Raw genomic sequence first — 23,158 nt, 5'->3', positions numbered from 1 at the left:
AACACACTCGCCCGCCTGTGCCGCCTCGGCAACGTCGCAAAAGAAGCTGAGAAGGCTTGGAAATCATCCTCCACGAACCGCTGCTCTCTACACGGTCGGAGTCGCAATCTGTCAGTCTGTCGAGAGTGGTCTTTCCGTCAGCCATGAAAAAAAAAACAAAAAACGATCGCTCCATCGTCACTGGGCCCCGACCGTCCTCCCCAAGAAGTGGAAAAGAAGAAAACAAAGAGAGAAACAGCCTCTTCTACACCAACGGTGAAAGCGTCGCGAATGCGAGTCCAGCGCAACCGCCCGAGGAGAAGGAAGACCGAGAAAGCCGACGCTTACTAAAGAGGAGCCGTCGAGCGAGTGCTCAAGGGAGAGGATCGATTTCGCGCAGCCGACGAGTCCGCCGGCGACCAACAGTTGAACGGCCGGCGGCGTGCAAACAAAAGGAGGCGCGCACCGTCCGGACGGATCACGCCCTTCCCCGCCGCCGGTTGCAACAGCTGCAGCGGTCGCGGCCCACACGCCAACCCGCAGCACCGGGCCGCGAGCACAGAAGTCGCGCACCGGGTGCCGGCTCGTTCGTCGTCGTCAATGGAAGAAGCCGCGACCGCGGTAGTGAGACCCCCACACCGCCGCAGTTCGCTCAGGACGCCCGCACAATGCGGTCGAGGCTGACAAGAGTGCAGATAAGGCTGTCGCTAGCCCGTGAGCTCGGAAAAAGTGCCTGTGTGTGGTGGAGAGTGTCGACGCATCGGTAACTATAATTATTAAGTCTTACTACAAAAATCAAAGCGAAACGCGAGCAACTCGCGTTTGCAAGTATCCGTAACCGGGGGAGAGAGTGGGGAGGGCTTCAGGCTACCGTCCTGCAGCTGCCAGTCAGTGACTAGGCACTCGTGACGCATGAAGGAAGAAAACCGTTAGGAGGGAGCATCGCGCAATGCCATGGAAGCCAAACCTGGTGGCCCGACACGTGATCGCACGTCGAAGTGGGCTGTTGGTTTTACTGTTCCCGCTCTGCAGGCAGAGCCACGACAAAACAGCTGAACAAGCCCGCACCGAATAAAAAATACTGGCATACCTACTGGAAACCGAATGCCTCAGCAAATCTCATTTTTGCTCCGCGATCTAGAGGCAAGAGGCCACGTGTTGGGCCACCACTGAGCAAACGTATGGGCTTGCCGAAGCGTTCGCTTGCTGGCTGCATGACGTAACGCTCTCTCTATTTTCTATTTTTTTTTCTTTCTCCATGTCGTGACACTTGTGGTCAACAAAGAAAGAGAAATTAGCCAACAAAACAAACACGACGCCCCAGCCTCGATGCGGCCTACTGTACTGAGCTTACATGCGACTCTGCCTACGACAAGGCGAGACTGAAAAGAATAGACGTACCACTAGCCGGTCACGTGCGCGTTAAATGATTGTGCGAAAATCAGACACGCCCTCAATGCTGACGCTTTCCTCACAAAGCGTTCCGTGTCAGTGCAATGCGAAGCCGCTCTTCGGTAGGCATCTGCTGTAAACGCTGAGCGGAAGTGCGCCGTCAAAGGACAGATTCTGCGTACAGCTTTCTGCAAGCTACAATTGAAGCCACAGGTTGCTTCGAGTGAAGCTCGCTTCCAGTGTAGGGCCTGGTATTTATATATATTCCTTTTCGTTGAACGTGCTTATCCTCGGCGTATTTTCCACATCTAGGCGAAAAATAAACATTTCTTTCAGGGTATTTATGTCTCCTCCTTAAATAGTTAAATGTCGTGGCACTCTACTGCGCTGTGAGTCTCTTTTCGTATCACCTTTGTTCATAGGATCCATTTCATCGTATTTAAATAGCCACATTCTATGATCAGCATCTTCACGCACAGCCTTCCTGAATGACATAACGCGAACGTACGTACGTTCCAATATGCGCGGGCGCGCCCTTCCACCGGAAGGAGTATATTGAACAGTAGATACAGGTGTACAGTAAGCATGATACCTAGCCCCGGAAAATGAGCACAGAACAGACATGCCAGATCGGCGAAAGCACCGCGCCCTTAGCGGGGTCGGAAGCACAGACGGTTGTCACATTGGCACTTGCCCGCACGAATGGGAAAAACAGGAAGTTTGCTTTTCGTTTTCTCAGCCATAAACACACACACACGTTGCTAGCAAAATGTCTATTTACGTTCACTAGCTACGTTCAGAGTGCTCCACAAATTGCGGAGTGCCACGCTGCCTGCGGATTCTCAAAAATGCCACGTTACGGCACACCACACCGTAACTGCACATGTTAATAGGGCGCGCGAACTGTCTCATTAGGTTACTGCTGCGCTTGGTATGCTTGGAAGACAAGGACAGAGCGAGGTACACAAAGGCACATACGGGAGCGCTCTAGCAACTGAAGTGTCCCGAAACAACTGTGAAAATGTCAGTTGCTATAGGGAGCTCCTGTATGAATCTTCGTGTATCTTGCTCGGTCCTCGTATTCGATGCGCAAGGTATGAACTACTAACTCGCACAAGAAGCAGCAGTCAAGGTCTATAGCTCCACATCTTTGAAAAACACCATTGCGCATAGTGGCACTTGCTAACTGCGCAGCAGTGTTACAGCACGTATACACGCAGCGACGGTTCTAACCTATGTAGGACCAAACAGGGCTCGATTCGTGGTAACGCGTGAAGTTCGTAAGCTAGGAGAAGTGACTGCGGTCATCGATTTCTCTGAACTAACGTGTGCAATGGAGACTGATTGATTTGGCGCCGCTGATTCCGAATTCGATTGTCGATTTCGTGGCTCGTAGGCCCAACCCTTGTGGATCAACTTGGCCGGCGCAGTCACCTAAATTTGGTCACCCAATACTTAGCACAACAAATTGCTTGCTGCTAATAGAGTAACCTCTAAACGGCAATTAAACGCGAAAGCAAGTAAGATTACTCTTCTTATCATAGAATGGTAAATATTATTTTAATATTTATGACAGTTTCTTTTGACGCCGTAGTGGCGCTGCGAGCGCAAGACGCTATCCGCAAACGCCAAAGCCCTATTCTAAATCTCTTCACTCCGGCGTTCCTCAACGCTAACACCCGCAAAGCTATTTGGATCCTACTCTATAACTCTCTATTAATGAACAGGGTGAACACATCAGGCGGCGTAAATAACTATAACAGTTCGCGAGATGCCCCTTTGCGTGGCGTTGATCGAACGGCGTTAACAAGTGTGGTTCGCTTTAATCAGTTACATGCGCTACGCTACACTCATATTTGCCAACTGCCTACACGCGTAATGATAATGACAGCTTAATAAGGTAGCCCCTGCTACCTGTCGATCTGTCACGATACTAAACAGACGTTAACTATTAACATAAAGAAAGCGTTACTTCGTAAGACTCTGGCGCGAGTTAGTTGGTTCGTGGTCTTGAAGCAAACTTTGACCAGTGCGAAGAAAACTAGACGAAAGACGAGGAACAGGAAATACACGAACACGGCTCTCGTCTGTGTCTTTCGTGTTCCTCGTCTTTCGTCTCGTTTTCTTCGCGCTCTTCAATGTTTGCTTCAAGATCGTTACTTCGTGTATTCGATTACAAAGTCAAGTACGATTCGCTTGATTTAGTCCTCCGTAAGCTTCCTTTTCCCAATTCCTTCACTTCGCTGCACAAACGCAGACTCAACGAATTAAAATGAAGTACTAATGCTGTTCTGCTATTTCTAAATTCGTACTTACACAGATATTACGTCGAGAAATCACATAAAGAAATCCGTATACAGCCAGCTACGTACCACAATTTCCTCATCTATAAAATGGATGGGTGAGCGTTGACGGCGTGATTAGCCTTTCTGTTCTTCCACAGCAGCTGTTCCACCTCATTGCCTCTGTTTAACATAGCGCATATCACAGGAGATATACAGTGCAGCCGCGCCCCGGACTGTTCCTCGGAGTTTTTTTTTTTTTTTTTTTTTTTTTTATCTGAAATCTCAACACTTTTCTCCCTCCCTCACGGCCAGCATCTGTCGTCGTCAGCGCTGGCGCAGTGCCGTAAACACTTCTCGCCGCCTCCTCGGGCGCACAACAAGACGTCACCGCCGCGGGGTGTCCTTCGACATCAAACTACACAGCCGGAGTGATAACACAGAGAAGTACGCGCGGCGGGTTATTCTCCGCATGCGACGACGAACCACCACACCTCACGCACGCGCAAAACGCTGCGATAGCAGCTGTTACCGCGACAGCGACACGCACGCAAACACGTTCGCAGCTGACAAGCAAAAATCTTGCAGATCACCTCTGCCTCGTCTCACGCGACCTGGAGCTTTCTCCAGAGCACACGGCCGAACATGAACGAACAAATGCGTCGTACAAATGCTGTCGTCTCTTTCCCGTTCGCGCACTCGTTCTGAAGCAAGCCCATCGAAAAGACTCAAAGGCGTGACATCCGTGGGGGGCACCAGTGAAACGCACCGGGTCTCGTTCAATTCTACCAGTCGCGTTCTGTCCAATCACCCAGTTATGTCTGCCCTAGGTAGAAGCACGCGCAAGTCACGTGCACTCGACACGCTTACAGGAAGAGTCGCGAAATACGCTCTAGTCTCTGCGCCTGCCGACTCTCTCTCCGTCCCTCCCCTGTTAAGACAACATTGCGGCGGACAACCAAGTGCGCGACACATTTCATCGCATGATGGCCACACAATCAAATCTTCAAACCTAAACAAAAGAACAAACGGCAGCTAGTGAGGTGATGAAGACCGAAAAGTTGAGGTGTGTATGCAAACCTGGATGCGCCGCTGTTCCACAAGGGGTCAAAATGGTTGTATCCCCAGGACGACGTCACGTTACAGGCCATGGTCACAGGCCAGCTGACCAGACGAGACACTGCAGCAAACCATCAGTCGGCGAAAATGCTGGGAGCGCTTACGAAGAAAGTAAACACCGACGACAACAACAAATGATGGCGCCGGCGCTGTGCGACGTAATCCGAGACGCCGATCGGTTACACACACGCGCGCACACACACCACAACAGCACCACCGCCCTCGCTCGGGCACCGGCGAAACCAAGACGACCGCCGCGCCGGCGGCCGACGCTGAAAAACGGGTCACGCACAACCGGGCACAGAATGGCAGGAGTGAGTCTCGCACAATGAGGGGGCGACGAGTAACCACTGTCCGATGAAGACGAGGCAACGCTAAAGGAAGCCCAGGCAGCGAATGCTGTCACTCACTCGCACGCGCTCCCGAACTGTGGATCTCTGGGAATATTCCAGAGAAGAGGCGACGGGCGTGACGAGGGGGAGAGAAAGAACATCGACCGGGGAGCTGAGCGACGTCACCGCCGGCGATGACGACTTCCCGAAAACTGGACGCCACACGGCGAGCGCGCGCCACACTGCTGCTTGCTCCCCCGGCAGTATCCGACGGCGGCCGGCGCTACTGCTGGCACGCACAACCGGGTGGCCTCAGAGAATCTCGAGGGGAGAAGGCAAGGGAGCGCAAAATACAAACGCGCGTGAAGCAGCGGAGAGAAGGACCGCGCTGCTTATCGCGCCGCAGCCGCGCACGCGTACACAGCAGAGCGGCGACTCTGTCGTCGAACTCCGCGGTCACCCGTCCTCGCGTATCCAAGGTCACTGCCACCCGTCACAACTTGCAGCACACCACGCAGAGACCAGCTGGGCGATTTCTTTCCCGCGAGGAAAAAGAAAAGACGAAAGGCGACACCAACGCACATGCACAAATTAACACGTTTCTTCCTGATAGGAAGCGACGCCAACGTTTCCACTCGACGCACGATTTGCTGACACCAAATTCTCTGCGCGTTGAAGATCGACACTGCCGCTTGCGAAGCGCAAAGCCACGACGTAGCACCGCAGAGTTGCACGCGACTCGACTTCACCGCGCGTTTTCGCGAAAAACCCGTCGCCGCCGCGCCGCAGCAGCAGACGACAGCGACCCAACATCAGCCGAAACTAGACAGGCAAAACCGAAAGCGAGAAGGAGAACAGAGGTGGCGCTCCGGTATACACAGCCGATCACGCATGCGCGCCCGCGCGACCTAGAGCAGCGGCGGCGACAACGCGCGCACGCCAAGACGTCATCCGCGTGACGCCATGGTGACGTCATTCCACGCGCGCCTCCGACGTGCGGCTCTCCGCCCACTTCTGCGGCACGAGAGCAACAGGCTTTGCTCGCATTCAGGCGCGATACTTCTTTGTTGATTTCGTGACATACGCACATTCCGCACGTTTCTCTTCGCTCACAAGCGCCCTATCCACGTCTTTTTCATCCGGCGCAGTAACATAGAGAGTTTTAGCAGTGCCGTATTACGGTACGGTAAGCACGGTATTACCGTTCCGTACTAACTTACCGCGATGACCGAAAACGTTTTAGCGGCGTGTACCGCTCGATGCGTACGGCAATGTGATAATGATGATAGCGGCTAACATTGGGGCTTTGCAGAATACAATAACTATGCGCTGAGCGCGAAATATTCATTTCGACGTATACTAGAAAGCTTTAGCTTGTCCATATACGCATTATTATTTACAGAAGGGCCCGGCGACGGCAAACTTAGACGCCAGTCACAGAACCGGTAGCGACATCTTGTGACACTTCTTCCTGCAACACGTGAAAACGTTTGTTACATAAGTGTTCTTATCTAATCAATACATAAAAAAGGGGGTTTGTTTCTTGTAAATTGCACCGCTGCTGACAATTTACAGCAGCAGATAAGTAGAATATGGTTAGTTACTGCAATAAAAACTCTGCGTCCCCTCTAAGTAATCTCTGCATCACTAGATGGCGCCACCTACCTGTTTTTTTTTTATGCCACTGTTCACTTGTTGCCACTTCGTCGATCCGCAGAAGATGGTTTAAAGTAACCTCTTGCCTTGGTATTATCATGGTAAAAAAAAGCACGCGAGACGTGGACTCTGTGGCCAACATCAGCTTCTCACTGTTTTGGCTTGGTGCAGTTCGGCTCGCGACACACGGTGCTAGCCGAGCCCGTGGCCGAGCCTTACCGACTCCTTACCGTCTAGTATGCCGTACGGAAAGTCATTCCGTACGGTAAAGTTCGCGCATGCGCAGTCCTCGACCGGTACGGTATTACGCACTTACCGTACCGTATACTGTACTTTCCGTAGCACCGCTAAAAGACCCTAGTTTTAGCAGTGCCAAGTTACCGAACGGTAATTGCAGTAATACCGTACCGGTGGAGGACTGTGCATGCGCGTACTTTACCGTACGGAAATACTTTCTGTAGGGCATACGAGACGGTAAGGAGTCGGTAAGGCTCGGCTTGCACCGTGTTTTGCGAGCCGAGCCGCACCAAGCCAAAGCATTGAGAACCTGGCGTCGGCCACAAAGTCCACGCCGTGCATGGCCACGTCTCGCGTGCGTTTTTCACCATGATAGCACCAATGCACGAGTTAACTTTAGCTAGCCTGCTACGGCGCGACGAAGTGGCAGCACGAATGACAGCCCTTCTAACCGGAAGGTAAACATGGGCTGAACTAAACTGAACTTGTGCTCGTACCCTTCATAACAGGTGAGTAATATAGCCAGGCCAAATGAGAGAAAAAAAAAGAGTATTAAAAAAGCGGAAACCATATAGAAGAAAAACATAAAATAAAAAGTGCCATAAAAAGTACTTTGAGGTTGGTGGTGCCATCTAGGGTGCAGAGCTTACTTAGAGGGGACGCAGAGTTTTTATTGCAGTAACTAATTCTACTTGTCTGCTGGTGTAAAGTGTCGGCAGCAGTACAACTTACAACAATCAATCAATTTTTTACATATTGCTTAGACAAGAGCACCTATGTAATACGACAAGGTTTCACGTGTTGTAGGACGAAGGGTCGCAAGATGTCGCTACCGGCTTTGTGACTGGCGTCTACGTTTGCCATAGCCGGGCACTTCCGTAAAGAATAATGTGTGTATGAACAAGCTAAAGCTTTCTAGTAGAGAATTTTAGTGGGTCCGGCATTCCGGCAAGCGCGGGGCGGTTTGCCGGTTGAGCGGGGGCGTAAACGTGAGCGGCCAAATTGGTGGCGCCAGCTAGTGGTGCAAAGCTCACACACACACACACACACACACACACACACACACACACACACACACACACACACACACACACACACACACACACACACACACAGAGAGAGAGAGAGAGAGAGAGAGAGAGAGAGAGAGAGAGAGCCAATTGCAACATTCTGCTTAGCTGGAGGTGCAAATTTTCGATAGCGGCGTAATCATGTTCACAATTATGCTATTCTGCCCAAATCGCCCCCGTTTGCCGGAATAGCGGACAGGCTAAAAGTCTGCAATATTCGCCACAATGAATATCTCGCACTGAGCACATAGTAATTGTATTCTGCAAAGCCACAATGTTAGCCGCTATCATCGTTATCACATTACCGTACGCATCGAGCAGCACACGCAGCCGAAGCGTCTTCGGTCATCGCGGTAAGTTGGTAAGGAATGGTAATACCGTACTGTATGCCACACTTACCGTACCGTAATACGGCACCAACGAACAAACAGACGCGCCTTGCCGAAGGTGTCTCACAGTTGAATCCGAAGCGGAGATATATTCTCAGCTTTGTAGCAACTCTACCACTTGCTTCTCGCAAGAAAATGAGGGCACTTGGCAAGTACAAACATATTCTCATTTCACATTAAAATTCGTCTCTAAAAGCGGAACCTGGCATCGTCGTGACGAAGCCAACTTCCCTGACGTCGTGCAGCAGTAGGTCTAGATATGAAGTTGCTCACAATAAACAAGAGTGCTGCGCCTGTTTTCTTGGGCTGAGTGTGGAAGCGGCAGCGGTTGCAGGAGCTAGTCAATGTATCATGACGTCATGACGAATCTACATCGTGAGTGCCAAAAACGCTAAACTCATTATTATAAACAAGCATCACATTAAATTATTTAGGGCACTCTCACGCTCGACAGTAATTTTTATAGGGTTTAGGAGACTTAGACGTTTATTTTGACACAACAAATAAAAGCTGACAAATCAGGAACGTTATGCCAACACTCCTTGAAGGGGCTACTTTAACTCAGCAACTATTCCACAGTTCCGTTCAAATATACGACAAATGCATAAACACTCGCATTCGGCAGCAGCTGAGGTAGCCTGAACAGCATTTCACACTCAAAACAGTCATAATTCTAATAAGTGATGAAATCAAAGTTCTTATTCACATAATCAAATGCTTTACCAGGGTAGGAAAGAAAATCAAGAAAAAATAACTGATGTTTACAACACCGCATAGCCGATAACGTAAAGAGACATCAAACAGATATTTTGCAACTTTTGTGCAACACCTAGCCAGGTTATCAAATATGTGGAAACTTTATTTTAAGACATTTTGTCCGCCTTAAGCCTATAAGGTGGTTGGTTACATGCCTTTCTGCACAGTGACGTATCGTAAGCTTCCAGTGTTAAGACATTTAAACTTTACCGTTCTTTCCTTTTATTGACTATAAGGGCTAAATCAATTCTTACAAATTAACTTAATTTTTCTTCAAGTAAAAGTAGCAAAGTTCATTCGGTTCTGTTCAACCGTTACCTAATTAGGCGAATTTCTACGGCTAGCATGTACTTCAAAAACAAATCGTAATAGGGAAGGAGCTAGATCACTAAAAGTGCTGAAAAAGTTTTCTTTTTTTCATGAGCAGTGCTACATACGTTTCTACACCGAAACACCTAACATGTCAACACTCAGGCCTCATTTTTTATACGGAAGATAGTGAAACATTGTCAATAGGGCTCTTTATTTATTAAAAGCTGACCTAGTACCGTTCAACGGTCGCCGTGCGGCGATCTCACTGATGATCTATTATGCACTCAAAGCTTGCTTCCATATTCACAGGAACTGGCCTACGAAGCGTTGACACTGCCGACTTTCAAAACAGCAAACGCTTCCATGGGCCAAAAGATGCGCATTGTCGAATGCAATCAAGGCGCGCCTTTCGAGTGATTAATTCAAGTCAGCCGTATAGGGTGCTGAAATCTGCCCAGTAAACCAGCAGACTTGAATAAGGTTTCGAGTGCTGGCTTCAGGGACCGCGTACCGCTGAGTCTGGAATGCAAATACTTCCGCAAAGCGAGATTCAGACGCACACGCACACATACAAAAAAAACAAAGTAATCCATTATGGCGTTCATATCAGGAATGGCTGTGAGACGCTAGAGCCGACAAATGACCCAACGTAAGTTAAACACGCTTCACAACAATATACGTCGACGATGATGCACGGAGCGCCTCAATTTTTCGTAAACATAAGCGCACGCGAGCAAACATCGGAACGGCCTCTTTGGCTTTGTTCAACCGTCGCTTTCCCAGTGTGACGTCCGTCGCTATTTCTTGCAACGGAAACTCCCTTCTGTGTTTACTCGTCGCTGATCAGCAATTAACCAGCAGTTGGCATATACGCACGGCAAAGCCGCCGGTCTTTCGTTATGAAACAGGCGAGGGGAAAGGAGAAAGTAGGCGCACCGTATGCTATTCAAGGCCTTCGGCCGATCAGGTCGCGGAGTGGAGGAAATTCGCAGAAACCTAGGTCGCGGGAATTGCTGCAGGCGCCCCCTATGAGCCAGACGCGCGGCATCGATCAGGTTGCCTGTTCTATTGCCGGCGATGCCGTGCTTCGTATTCGAATGAAACTGAACCGGCCGCGACTTCGCATCGAAAGTGGCGGGAGAGCAGACGATCGCAGTATGCTGTTCCGAGCGCTGGCCCGCGACGCTAAACGCTGGAGGCGTCTGTTAGGAGGCAGGGCAATGGAGCTACAGCGCAACCAATGCGTGTTTTGGTGAGAACTTGGGGGAGGTGTTCTGATAGCTGCCCATCGCAGCCGCTGTTGCTCGATTATCGATATCACTTCACCTCTAGAAATTTAATTCGTATTGTGCAGTTATTCGTACGTACAAATAATTATTGGTGTATGCTATCGTCCCAGATGCTTCCTTCACTATTAACTTCCACGAGGCACCGCAATCTGTTACGACGTCATTTAGTCATGCGAAACTACTCCTCTTAGGTGACTAACTTTCCTGGTATAACATGGCCCGAACCAGCCATAACGCTGTCTAAGAATAACCTCGAATGTAATTTTCTTAACACTTGCCTCACCTTTGGTTTGACGAAACTAGTATACCCAACGCGAAAAAACGAACAGCGCTCTAACATAATCGAACTTATCTTAACATGCCATCCCGACAGTGTTTCTTCTGTAACACATCTACCAGAACTAAGTGGTCACTCGGTACTGCATGCAGAATTATCCTGGCAAATACCTCAGAGCAAAAAACAAAAAGAAAATAACACTTTACGATAAAGGTGCCTCAATTGGCATCAGTATTAACAATGCACTAACCGAGCTTTATAGCTGGTATATTATAGATATCCCGAAGCATACAGTAGGCGCCAACTGGACGCTTCTTAAAAATAAAATGATCGAACTCACTGAGACTTACATGCCAACTATCGCCTTAACCGAGCTACCTTTGTCTCCATGGTTCAACAACACATTAAAATGACTAAACAATAATATGAAATGATTATTTCGCAAAGCCAAACATTTCGATACCGCTCCTACCTACAAAACATATTACACCAGTGAAAAGGCGTTTGATTCTTTGGCCGCAACAGCTAAACGAACCTTTTACTCAACAACACTCCCTAGCATGCTGCAAAACAATCCCAAACAATTCTGGAAATACATTAACCCAAATAACCGTAAACCATTACTATATGACGACGACAATAACCGTGTTTCTGACCATAAAGCATCTGAAGTACTAAACTCTGTCTCCTCTTCTGTGTTCACTCCTGAACCTGACGCTGACCTCCCAGACTGTCCTTACCTTAACCACCCAACCATGCCAGCCATAACACTTGAGGCATACGGTATCACCAAACTAATAGAATCCCTCAAATTAACATCTTCGGCCGGCATCGATGGAACAAATGAATTCCAAAACGCTTAAAAACACTGCGCACATCTCTAGTGTATTTTTGTGTCATATCTTTCAGCAATCTGGAGTGGTGCCGCAAGACTGGAAAATAGGTAACATAATTCCAGTATATAAAAAAAAAGGATCATCGTCATCGTGCCACAATTACCGTCCAATTACCGTCCAACTTAACTAGCTCTCTTCGTTAATGGCATCAGCTCACACCTTGATCAAAACGACCCCACAGATGCCCTCTTCCTAGATTTCCAAAAGGCTTTCGACAAGGCTCCTCATGAGCGGCTCTTCGTAAATCCGTAAAACTAACGTGTCTTAATCTTAACCCTTGTGTTCTCCAATGGGTGCGCAACTTTCTGACTAACCGTCAATAGTTCGTTTACGCTAACCAATGCTCGTCTAAATTATCACCCGATATCTCCGGCGTGCCGCAAGGCACTGTCCTGGGACCACTACTCTTCTTAATATACATTAACGACTTACCGAGAGGTTGTTCTTTGAAAACACGTTTATTTGCTGATGATTGCGTAATATATCGTCCTATTACTAACGACGCTGATTCTCTTGCTCTCCAGTCCGTCGCCACTGAAACCCGGTGTAATAATTGGCTAATGTCCCTCAACGTCAAAAAAAAAAAAAAAAAAAGAACACGTCGCCCCTTACTTTCCACCATCGCCAATCATTTATTTCAGCTAATTACGTTCTCGCCGGTTCTGAAATATGTGCTGTGACTTCTTGTAAGTACTTAGGTATTAACTTGTCCAGTAAGCTCGGTTGGTCCACACACATTTGCAGCATTAACAATGACGCCAATCGTGTGCTATGCTACCTGCGCCGTAACCTACGTCTTGTTCCACCTTCAGTAGAACTACTTGCATATTTATCATTTGTTCGACCCAAACTGGAATACGCATGCTCAGTGTGAGACCCATACCAATCTAACCTGGCAACAGCACTGGAATCCATACAGAATCGTGCAGCGACGTTCATTCACTCTGACTACTCTTATCACACTAGTGACACTAAATTTAAATCATCTATGAACCTTCCAACCCTCGAGCACCGCCGCAAAACAGCAAGACTGCGTCTCTTTTACAAGTTTTATCACTAGCTCCTTCACCAGACCGACATCAAGCCTGCACATCGCACCTGATCCCGTCATAGCCATTCAAAGGCTGTTTATCCCCCTCCAGCTCGCACCACCACTCATTCTTCATTAAAACAGCGAAAGACTGGAATCATCTGCCTGCTGAAGCGGTGCACCACTCCAGTCATTTATCGGTCAAGGCATTCGTTGAACATCTGACCTACATTTGCCCACCCCTCATGTAAATACCCGAATGGGGTGTTTGAGGTATGAATGAATGAATGAATGCATGAATACATACATACATACATACATACATACATACATACATACATACATACATACATACATACATACATACATACATACATACATACATACATAAATAAATAAATAAGTAAATAAATAAATAAATAAATAAAACCAGAGTAGAACAAGAGGACTTGTCTCCGTCAGGGCAGCGACAAATGTTTGTTTTGTGTCTTACAGTTTCAAAAGGACAACACTCCTTTTCATCTTAGGAGAAGGTGTTAGTCAGGTTCTTTTCATTCTTTTCCAATAAACGTTCACGAAATTATATTAGTGTTGCCATACTGTCACACGACCCCATCCCTAGTCCATTTATGTTATCCCTCGAGGACACGTTCGCAATATGACTGGATGAGCCAAAGATTGGACTGGTAAAAGAAGGATTATCGAGAATTGCTTACAAAAACTGCGCTCACAGGGATCTCGGTACTCGCAATCAGAATAGACCTCTCCCTGTGGTGTGTCGCTGATAGTTGCGGCTCTTTAGTTCAGGCATATCGTTCAAATGAGTTGTGCCCATTTCCAGGTTCCTCATCGTGACAGCCAATCGGCATCGTGGAAGCGTTATACGAAGAGAGAGAGAGAGATCCTTCTTGTCTATCTTCCTTTCCTTCAGCTCGCAATGAAGGCTGACGAAACGGAAGTAGCTGAACATGCCAGGAGTGTTCCCGCGAGTCCTGCTTCACCATCCTCTACCCCTGCCCCACAGCCCCCCGTTTCACAGCCAACTTGCATAGGTAACTCTCCGTCTTCTAACGTATCGCACCTATTCGCTCGCACACCTTGCCTGAATCCGTACAGAGTCGCAAATGGAATTGCGGGATGTTCCCATAAAAGACCATGCCGTCAACTCGAGCAAGAAAATAAACATAAAGGTTCCGATTCCCTCAACACTGCGACCAGCAAGATCTTCATTTTATATAAACATCACACGTGGGTCGAGCTGCCCTGTCAGAAAATACAACAGATCGTCCAACCGGTCATCTATAGGGGAGCAAAGAAGCCATAGGTATAGGACAGCAGCTTACGACGGTCACTATGCGCGCCGCAAAGCCCTCACCGAGACGTGTCGTGGTGATCCAGTATCGATACACGGAATAGCCACAACGACACGTGGGTCGGTCGGCCGACCTGCGCACCACACGCGAGAGCCAGCGGTCAGCGCCCGTCCGACTGCGGCCAGGGGTCTAGCGACTCGCCCACGCACGCATGCGAGAGTAACGACTCTTCGCTACCACTGAAGGCTCCTCCCTCGAATATGCTTCGAACAGCCGCGCGTTCGTTCGCCGCGCAACGCACCCGCCTGCTCGTTCACCTACCACGCTCAGGCAACTATAGCCGCGATAGGCGTTGTCCTGAAGTGCGACGTCGAAAATGATTACCGGGCACAACGCTGCCGTGCACGGATCTCGGCTACGACCATACCGCGATGTGCATACACCGTCATTCGCACATGCGAGGTCCGACTACAACCGCATTTGCCAAACGCTAAATTTGCTCCAGGTCAGTGTATCTATCTCAAGCTTCACCAATTATGGCTGCGAATTGACCACGGCCGACCGATATCCCGAATGCCCGTTGCCGATCGATCCAGATACCTACGCTCGATAAAGCCAACCCGTTCTCTGTAAGGCCCCTTACGCATTCGTGTCCTCTCACTCGTAGGCAGCTACCTGTGAGTAGTCGAGATCGGTGTATCTGACAATGGACTTGCATAGTGCAAGGACATTCAAAGCCAAGGCGAGTCTCGCAGTGGTGAATTAAGACACACCCTTCGGCGAGACGAGCTGGTCAGGATGAGCAGCGCGGAAGCAAACGCGGGGTGTGTCCCAAAAGCGTGTACTTTGTCATTGTATAACGTTCTCTACCGTTACACAAACTTTCAAACGCTCGAAACCGAGACGCCTCCGGGCAGCGGAGAACGAACACGCAGCACGGCCTTTCGCCGCCGCGCGCCTCGCAACAGGAGCGGGGCAGTAGCGCGAGCACGCGGCGGCGGCGGCGGCGGCACAACGACCTTGCCGCGGGGGAGGTCATCGGCGGCACAGAGGAGGGACGCCCCGCCACAGTTCCCTCGCCCCAACATCCCGAGCCCGGTCGACACGCGGCAGGTCAACCAAGGGGCGGCGGACGACTGCGCGCGGAAGTGCCGACCAGACCAGAAGTTACGTACAGTAATGAACGCAAAGCTTTGATATTTTGCGTCGGTGTCGTGCGAGGTAGACTGCTCAGAATGTTGGTGAACTGCCATCGTGTATTTTAAGAAGGCATCACAAGGAAGCCGAAATATCAAACAGTAGTGAAAATACGTACCCGCTGGTGAGATAAATTTTAACGATAGGCGGGGAGGTTAGCCGAACAGCAGGTTTGAGGTGCTACTGGAGCTTTTAGCAGATTACAATAGCAGAAAAGATGAAATGGGGGGAACAAAAAGAAAATGAGAGAGAGAGAGAGAGAGAGAGAGAGAGAGAGAGAGAGAGAGAGAGAGAGAGAGAGAGAGAGAGAGAGAGAGAGAGAGAGAGAGAGAGACGCACCGCATCCATTTGCACGCAAACTCGAAAATGGGCAGCCGTGAACACCACGAAATGGAAGTAGTGGAAAGCGGAGCATTATGGCACCATCAATGAACAAAACTTTATCTATTTCTGTGGTGCAGCAATACTCGCAGGGGCGCCGCAAGATCCCGCTGCTGCTCTATTTGAACCAGCTGCGCCAATACGGACGAGTTTGCGCAACCTCCATGCGATTTCACTCTATGCCGCTCTCTGTGAATCGGCCAGTGCTGACGTCACACGAGAGGTACTGAAGTCGACATCCATTTCCGTCATCTTCTCGCTAACAAAAAGCTCCGTTCTCGCTACGAATGAAGAATTCGTTATTACGGAAGCTTAATCTTTCAATCTAGCTCAACTTAATATTTTCCTTTAGTAGAAAATTTTGATTTGACCGCAAAAAGAAAGAAACAAAGAAAGAAACAAAGAAACGGCCGGGCTGGTGGCGTCGCCTGGTGGCGCTGAGGTCAGCCGCACAAATAGAGATCTACTACTGCGTAACCAAGTGCATTCCAATTCGCTGCTGGTGTAAATTTACGCAAGCGGCTAATCGCGAACACGTTGCCTTTTGAAATGATTTTTTTTTCAACAAGAACACTCATGGAATACTAAAACGCGGCTATTACGCATTGTGGTTAGACGAAGAGTCACAGATGTCGCTACAAGCGGCCGTTAATTCGATATCACGCAAACGCTATCGCGCATACCTGTAGTTTCTGTATGTGTGGTTTCCTAAATCTGCGACCGTTCTTGTAGTTCGCCCGCACCGAACTTGTGCTCGCGAACCTGTGCTCAGCAGTGGAACGCCACAACCAATCGGCCACCGCGAATCGAGAAGCTCATGGCGTTTGATGTGTGCAATGTCGTTCAATAGCGATGGCACCAAATTTGCCCGTGTGACAGGGGGGCACTCTCCGCAGAGAAAACCGCAACTGAAGGCCGCCGCGCACTCGCTCACAATTTAAGCCGACCGCGCGCGGAGGAAGGAGCACGCAACGCGGTTTTCGTGACGTACGCCATGTCGCCTTCTGCGGCCCCGATGAAGAGTCAACAGGTCAGGGCTCCACAGCAGGACGAGGAGACGGGCGCCCGGAAACAGCGCCGCCGCCGGCGTTGTATAAAACGCGGAAGAAATGCACTTGACAGCGACGACACATCGCCAAGCCTGGCGACCACCGACAGCTAGCTTCCCGCGGCAGACGTCGTTGCTGTCGCCAACAACGAGACACACCGCACTTGGGCTGTTTTTGATGCAGGCGCAGACGATCAGGGCAAACGAGCATGAAACTTCCCAACTGCCTATACTGCGCGCCGTCGGGAAGTCGCGTCAACGAGGTATCCGCTAAAAATTACCAAACTGCACTTTTTCCCGTTTACAAGCACTAATCCTTATGAATATTTATATCCGGTGACATGTTAGTGGCGCCATCAGAAATTTATTTTAGTCCCCCGATAAATCTTCTTCTGAGTACCTAACGTGTTTCAAAAGAAAACTGACCGATATGTTCCTTGTACGTGATGTGCAAGTTTTTTTGTGTTTCTAGCATGTTCCTGATTTGCACACATCAAAATTTTTTTGAGTGTTTGATGAATTTTTTACACGTGTTGTTTCAGATGAAATATTGGCAATATTCATTAATTAAACAGAATAAAGATTTATCAAGAGCTATTTTTTTCCAAAAACGTAGAAACATCGGAGACTTGCCACTGGCAAGAATCGACCTATGAATCACAATCCCAGTACTTTACCACTACCCCATGGCGGAACACGTCAGGTGTACTAGAAAATACAAATATGTACCGTCTATTCGCTAAGCATGCTCTTCAATAAGGTAGAAACTTGGGCCGATAGGTGTAGCATATTTCAAATTCTTGAACACTTTTTTTTTTTTTTTGTTATGGTGTTTACATTGTGCGCATTGGCAGGGCGAGCGAACCAGAAGAATTGCTATATGCTAACTTAAGGCACAGCAAAGTACTGTCGGCACTCGCGGTTTCTTGAGCGTTGAATGAACACCTCAAGAAGGCATCACTTGAAACCAGCATGGCCATCACTGAACTCTGGAACCTTTCCTTTCTGCTTCGTCGGAATTCCTTATACTTGAACCAAGGTGTGCAGATCACGAACTGAACCGATTCACTAGGCCTAATCTTCGGTCGAATGGAATGACATCGGCTCTAACTCGGCAGTGGAGGCTACAGCGAATGCTGAAGGATGTGCATTTGAACTTCAGGAGCCATTTTCTGCAAATTTTGGGTACAAATCAAACAATTTGGAGCCTAGTCATTGTCGCGGCTTCGGTTACGGCTGAATAATTTCGATCATGCTGCAACCCGAGGTCCATTTCAACGATTATATCGTCATCATCTCTTAATTAAAACAAGAATTAAAAGCAGGCACATTATTTCTATACAGAAACAATGCCAAGCTGGTGAAAACTTACGAAGCATAGTCTACAAAAAAGAAAAAGATACGAAATGAAGTAGTTGCCATATACAACGACACCTCATGACACTCGTAAGTATACTGCATACAATTAGTATAACTTGTTCACTAGGTAAACCTTGTGAGTATTCTCAAGTCAATGCTGTCAAGTTAATGCTGAAAAATGTCATGATATCACTGATAAGGCACGACATATAAAGCCTGCTTAGTTTTCCACCAAGAAACGTTTGTGTGTATTCTCAAGTGAATGCCCGTTCTGAAGCTAAAACATGAAACACACGACTTTATCCGTCAGGCACCCCACAAGAAAGCTGCTTACTTCTTTGCGAGCAAAACATTGATGTATTCTTAAGCGAGTGCCTGATGTGAATCTATGCTATAACACAATGTGTTGGTTTCATTGCGGATTCCTGATTACTCATAAAGAAACAATTAGGAGTTGAGTGGTATTTCGAAAACCACTTTCAGAAAGGAAGTGATCTGCTTCTTTACTAAAAACCTTTTTACTACTCCTGACAAATCCTGGACTTCGCGCGAAACTGGTTACATATACAGATCCAATATGGTGACACCACTCTTGTCTCACGCGTCATTTCTCCACTTACGGAAGTCGTGTCCTACCCTCCGTGACGGCTTAGCGGCTTTGGCATTAAGCTGCTATAAGCACGTGGTCGCGTGATCAAATCCCAGCCGCGGCGGCAGCATATCGATGGGGGCGAAATGCAAAAGACTTCCGCGTACCGTGCATGGGATGCCCATTAAAGAACCCCAGGTGGTGAAAATTATTCCCGAGCCCCCTACTACGGCGTGCCCAATAATCGGATGGTGGTATTGGCACGTAAAACTCTCTCTTGCCCTCCCTCCCGCAATCTCTCTGTCTCCAAGCCATGAGCTGAGTAAGAGAGCCATATTCGTGGTTTCAGAGCACTTCAATTTAGGTTGAATCGGCGTGTGCTTTCAAAGTGTCTCCAAGACCTTTGCGAACAGGGCCGGTGTATATAAGACGCGCTTTTGCCACGCGACTAATCTCCCTACAAGCATAAAAGCAGCGATGATACGACAATGACGTCCTGAAAATTCGGACAGCATGCAGGAGTGGATGAGGAATGAGCTAAAGAAATGCTAAACTGGTTTCCGCGGACGAAGACTTATGTGCATTCCGAGGGCAAAGGAGTAATGAAATGAACGTATATATATATATATATATATATATATATATATATATATATATACACGAGCTCTCAAAAAATTGCTCCAGGGGGAAAAATGAAAAAGTACCAAGCACTTGTGTGAAAGAAACATCGTTCTCAGAGGCCGTGTAAGATGTTATCGCTTCCCGTTCAACAATTTGTCAACTAAATAACTAACCTAGGGATCATATCTACCCGACTGTCATTAGTCACTGAAAGGGCTCAGCATCCCGATGCAACGCTCGGGCTGTGAAAAACGACGTAGTGCAGGGTTTCGTGTCTCGTCCTTGTTCCTTTGTGGTTGAATGTGTTAGCGCTGTTATATTTTTCAATAAGTTTTAATGAGGGTTTCGGGACTAATTTTGACCACCAGAAGTCCTTAAAGGGTCACTAAAGTGAAACATAACGAGCTATATCAGGAAACTACCCTCGTACAATACAATACCTAACTCTTACCAACATTTATCGTAAGACAAGACAGCATAATATGAAATAAAAAAGAAAAACACTAAATAGGCGCTACCCGTGAGTACACAGACCGAACGGGTCTTCCCAAACATAAGCTGACTCTCCCACGCACTGCTTTCAGCACGGGCGCGCCTTTCAGGAAATGTGTTTCCTAAGCGCCACGCAAGCCGAGCCATTCTTCTCGCCAACGCAGGATGGCGACCAATGCTCACTATGGGACCGGAGAACATGCCAGGCGCAGGATACGATGGGAGTATATATAAGGAAAGTATGAGAGCAAAACGGGATTGGACGGCGAAGCCGGGTGACGTCAGCCGTCTGCATCCTAACGCCCCACAGTCCTACCCGCCAGCGACCCGGAGAAGACGCACACGATCAAGCTCGACGCGACCTTTCACGGCACCACCAACCGCCAAGACGGGTGGGCGAGTGTACCAAATCAAACGGGAGGCGATGACTTACGACGCGGCGCTGCTTTCAACGCAGCACGCGCACCTGTTGGGATGCGGAGGTTATCGCGGTGCCCGAAAAAGACTGCCGCGCTAGGTTTAGGCTAAGGCCGACGAGTGCTAGTGAATGGGGTCGTAATAACAAAAACACATCAGTTGCCAGTCTTAAACATACGAGTTCAGCTTTATGTCAAACGCTATGAAGCCTTAAGTGAAATGAAGTCTTAATAACGTTACGAACGACTTAAGTAATTTTGAGAGCGACACTATAGTGGAGTACAGACTGCAGGGCACTTTCTGGTGACTTGATAAGGTGCCCGGCCCGGCCCACCCCGTCCCTACTACACTTATGCTGCGTCGCAGGTGCCCAGATCAGATTAGGTTGCGGCCATCGATGCCCCGAGTCCCTTACAGGCTGGTCATTTCCTTCTTCAGCTTTAGAACGACTATAGAGCTGATCGCGATGAAGTTATAGCGCAAGCAAAACAGGCCGATGCATACCTACATTTAGCTGAGCTGGAATTCTGGCATTAATAAACGCACACTGTTCAAGCTATAGCTTCACTCCTCGTACTGCTCACGCAGTTTCAACAACTCGAGATTCGCTGACATGTTGTGCACCGATAGCCTAATTTGAGTTCCTTGCCGCACCTCTATATATATAGCAGGGCGGACGCCTGTTATTCAACAATGATTACCAATCTCCTCAGAAGTGCCGAAGGAAGGGGGGAAGAAGCACCGACGCATAAGTAAAAGAACACAAAGAAAACGCGAGAACAAGTTAACAATGAAAGGAAAGGCATCCCAATAAAGTCGGGAGAAGTGGCTCCTTCAAAGACGCACGCCGTCCCGAAATGGGAACACCCGTTTTGAAACCAGCGCGCTATTTTTAGACAACGCGGACGCGGTGTCGCGCCTCCGCACACGCAGGCAGAAAAGAAGTGCAGTGCCCTCGTGATCACATGAACAGACATGACGTCACGCGAAACTGCGGCCAATGAGAAGCTCCGAAACCTTCGCTGCGGAGAAAAGACCGCCGGACCGTGGGCGATCACGGCTTGTCGAGCCGATTCTCGTCACTGCCGAAAATGCGCGGGAAGCGTGGGCAGGCTATTTGCACGCGCAATGCGAAGAGGAAATCGATTTTGCGCGAATAAGCGAGGACGAATGCGACAGGGCGTCATTAACCGCCACAGGAGCTCGTAACACGCCAAACACCGGCCGAAAAAGCAAACGCCCATTATAATACTCTGCAAACACTCTTGTTTTACGAATTTCGCCAGAAACACACCTATACAGACCCAACAAAGAAAAATTCTTCACTTCGCTCCGCAAGGCACTGGCGCCAATCTGCGCAACATTTAAGTATGCTTATGTTCTAAATTATCGTTGCGTATCAGCGCCCTTTAGAGCGCCTGAGACGATTCCCCGTCCGCTACCTTGAAACTCAGAATGTTATCGCTTCCGCGGCCCTTTTTCATATAGTAGCACACAAGTGTGAGTATATATATATATATATATATATATATATATATATATATATATATATATATATATATATATATATATATATATATATATACAGCGTTAGAAAGGCATCTAAAAAACACGTGACGCGGATTCCTGCTATATGACAACGGCTGCAGCACCCAATCAAATTGGATGGATTAAACGAGCGCACTAATTTGCTTTCATTGCCGGCAACCCATTTATTTTTGTCTGCATATCGCTTCTAAACACTTTCCGACAGGGCGCTTCTGCTCGGCCTCAACTCGACAGACGTCGTCCGTCCGGTTCGCGCCAACAGGAAAAGCGGAAGCGCCGCTTCCGCGGTCTGCCCCACGTAATCTTCGCGTGGCCCCCAAACGCGCCGTTTCCGAAAGCGGCAGATTAAAGGCCGGTCGCGCCAATCTCCCGGCGAAAGGGGCGCACTGGCCGCTGCGGGGACCACGGCATGCAGCAGCAGAACACCTCGTTCCTCCTCGTGGTCACGCATAAGCGCGAGGCTGAGGCGCTATTACACGTCGTTAAGGCCGAGCGCGGGTAACAGCGAGCGCATCATGGACGGCGCTCAGCGGCCTATCTCTTAACGAAATCGGCCGCCCCGTGGCGCATTTCGTACGCGGGACTGCACATCTTGCGCGCTTCGCAACGCTACTGGACGTGCAAAACCGGCGCACGCTCAACCACCAACGCGGAAGCTTTGGCTAAAAACGAAGTTTGGTTGCGACCAACATATCTGCAGCATAACTGTAAGATGCGGTATCTGCATCTGCGTGTAACACCACAAACCAAACTCCCAATCGCATTTAAGTCACGTGGGTGTTTTATTATTATTATTTTTTTTTCTGCGACAGCAGTTCAAAGCTCTAGACTGAGTTCGCTGTGTCCCTACGTCCGTCCTTTCCGTTACGCCGACGTCGAAATGTCTTCTTCGTCAGGCCACCTCACGTACAACACCAGAATTCAATTCAGGCCACCTTATCATCGCCCTCATGCCATAAGGCGAAAAAAAAAAAAAGAAGAAAGAAAATTCGGCAGCATGTTGCACTCCTGTAACACGTGAAGGCGAAAGCCTGCTGCACACTTGGTAATGCATCAAGTCATACGATCAGAGGGGTCAGATTTCTTGCAAGACATAACGAGCCGTTGTCTGCGAGCTTCGGCCTCGTCTCTACGTTGAAGTCTCGAATCGTCGCATTGCTGCTTTCGCAGTTCGGCT

General features: G+C 48.6%; 1 protein-coding gene across 3 annotated transcripts in view; it reads right to left on the bottom strand.

Annotated features, from left to right (window-relative positions):
- The window catches only part of LOC142578851 (uncharacterized), a 215,706-nt gene that overhangs the window by 130,324 nt on the left and 62,224 nt on the right, over window positions 1-23,158 (bottom strand). The window contains exon 3 of one of the 3 annotated variants that reach the window (XM_075688485.1): window positions 4,734-4,833. The exons of the other annotated variants lie outside the window; for them this stretch is intronic. Within the exon in view, the coding sequence (XP_075544600.1) occupies window positions 4,734-4,833 (100 nt within the window). The remainder of the gene's footprint in view (window positions 1-4,733; window positions 4,834-23,158) is intronic. 3 annotated transcript variants of the gene reach the window in all.

The sequence above is a fragment of the Dermacentor variabilis genome, chromosome 4, assembly GCF_050947875.1.
Source record: "Dermacentor variabilis isolate Ectoservices chromosome 4, ASM5094787v1, whole genome shotgun sequence".
In the NCBI taxonomy this organism is placed as follows: Eukaryota; Metazoa; Arthropoda; class Arachnida; order Ixodida; family Ixodidae; genus Dermacentor; species Dermacentor variabilis.
This window is presented reverse-complemented; position numbering and strand designations above follow the sequence as displayed.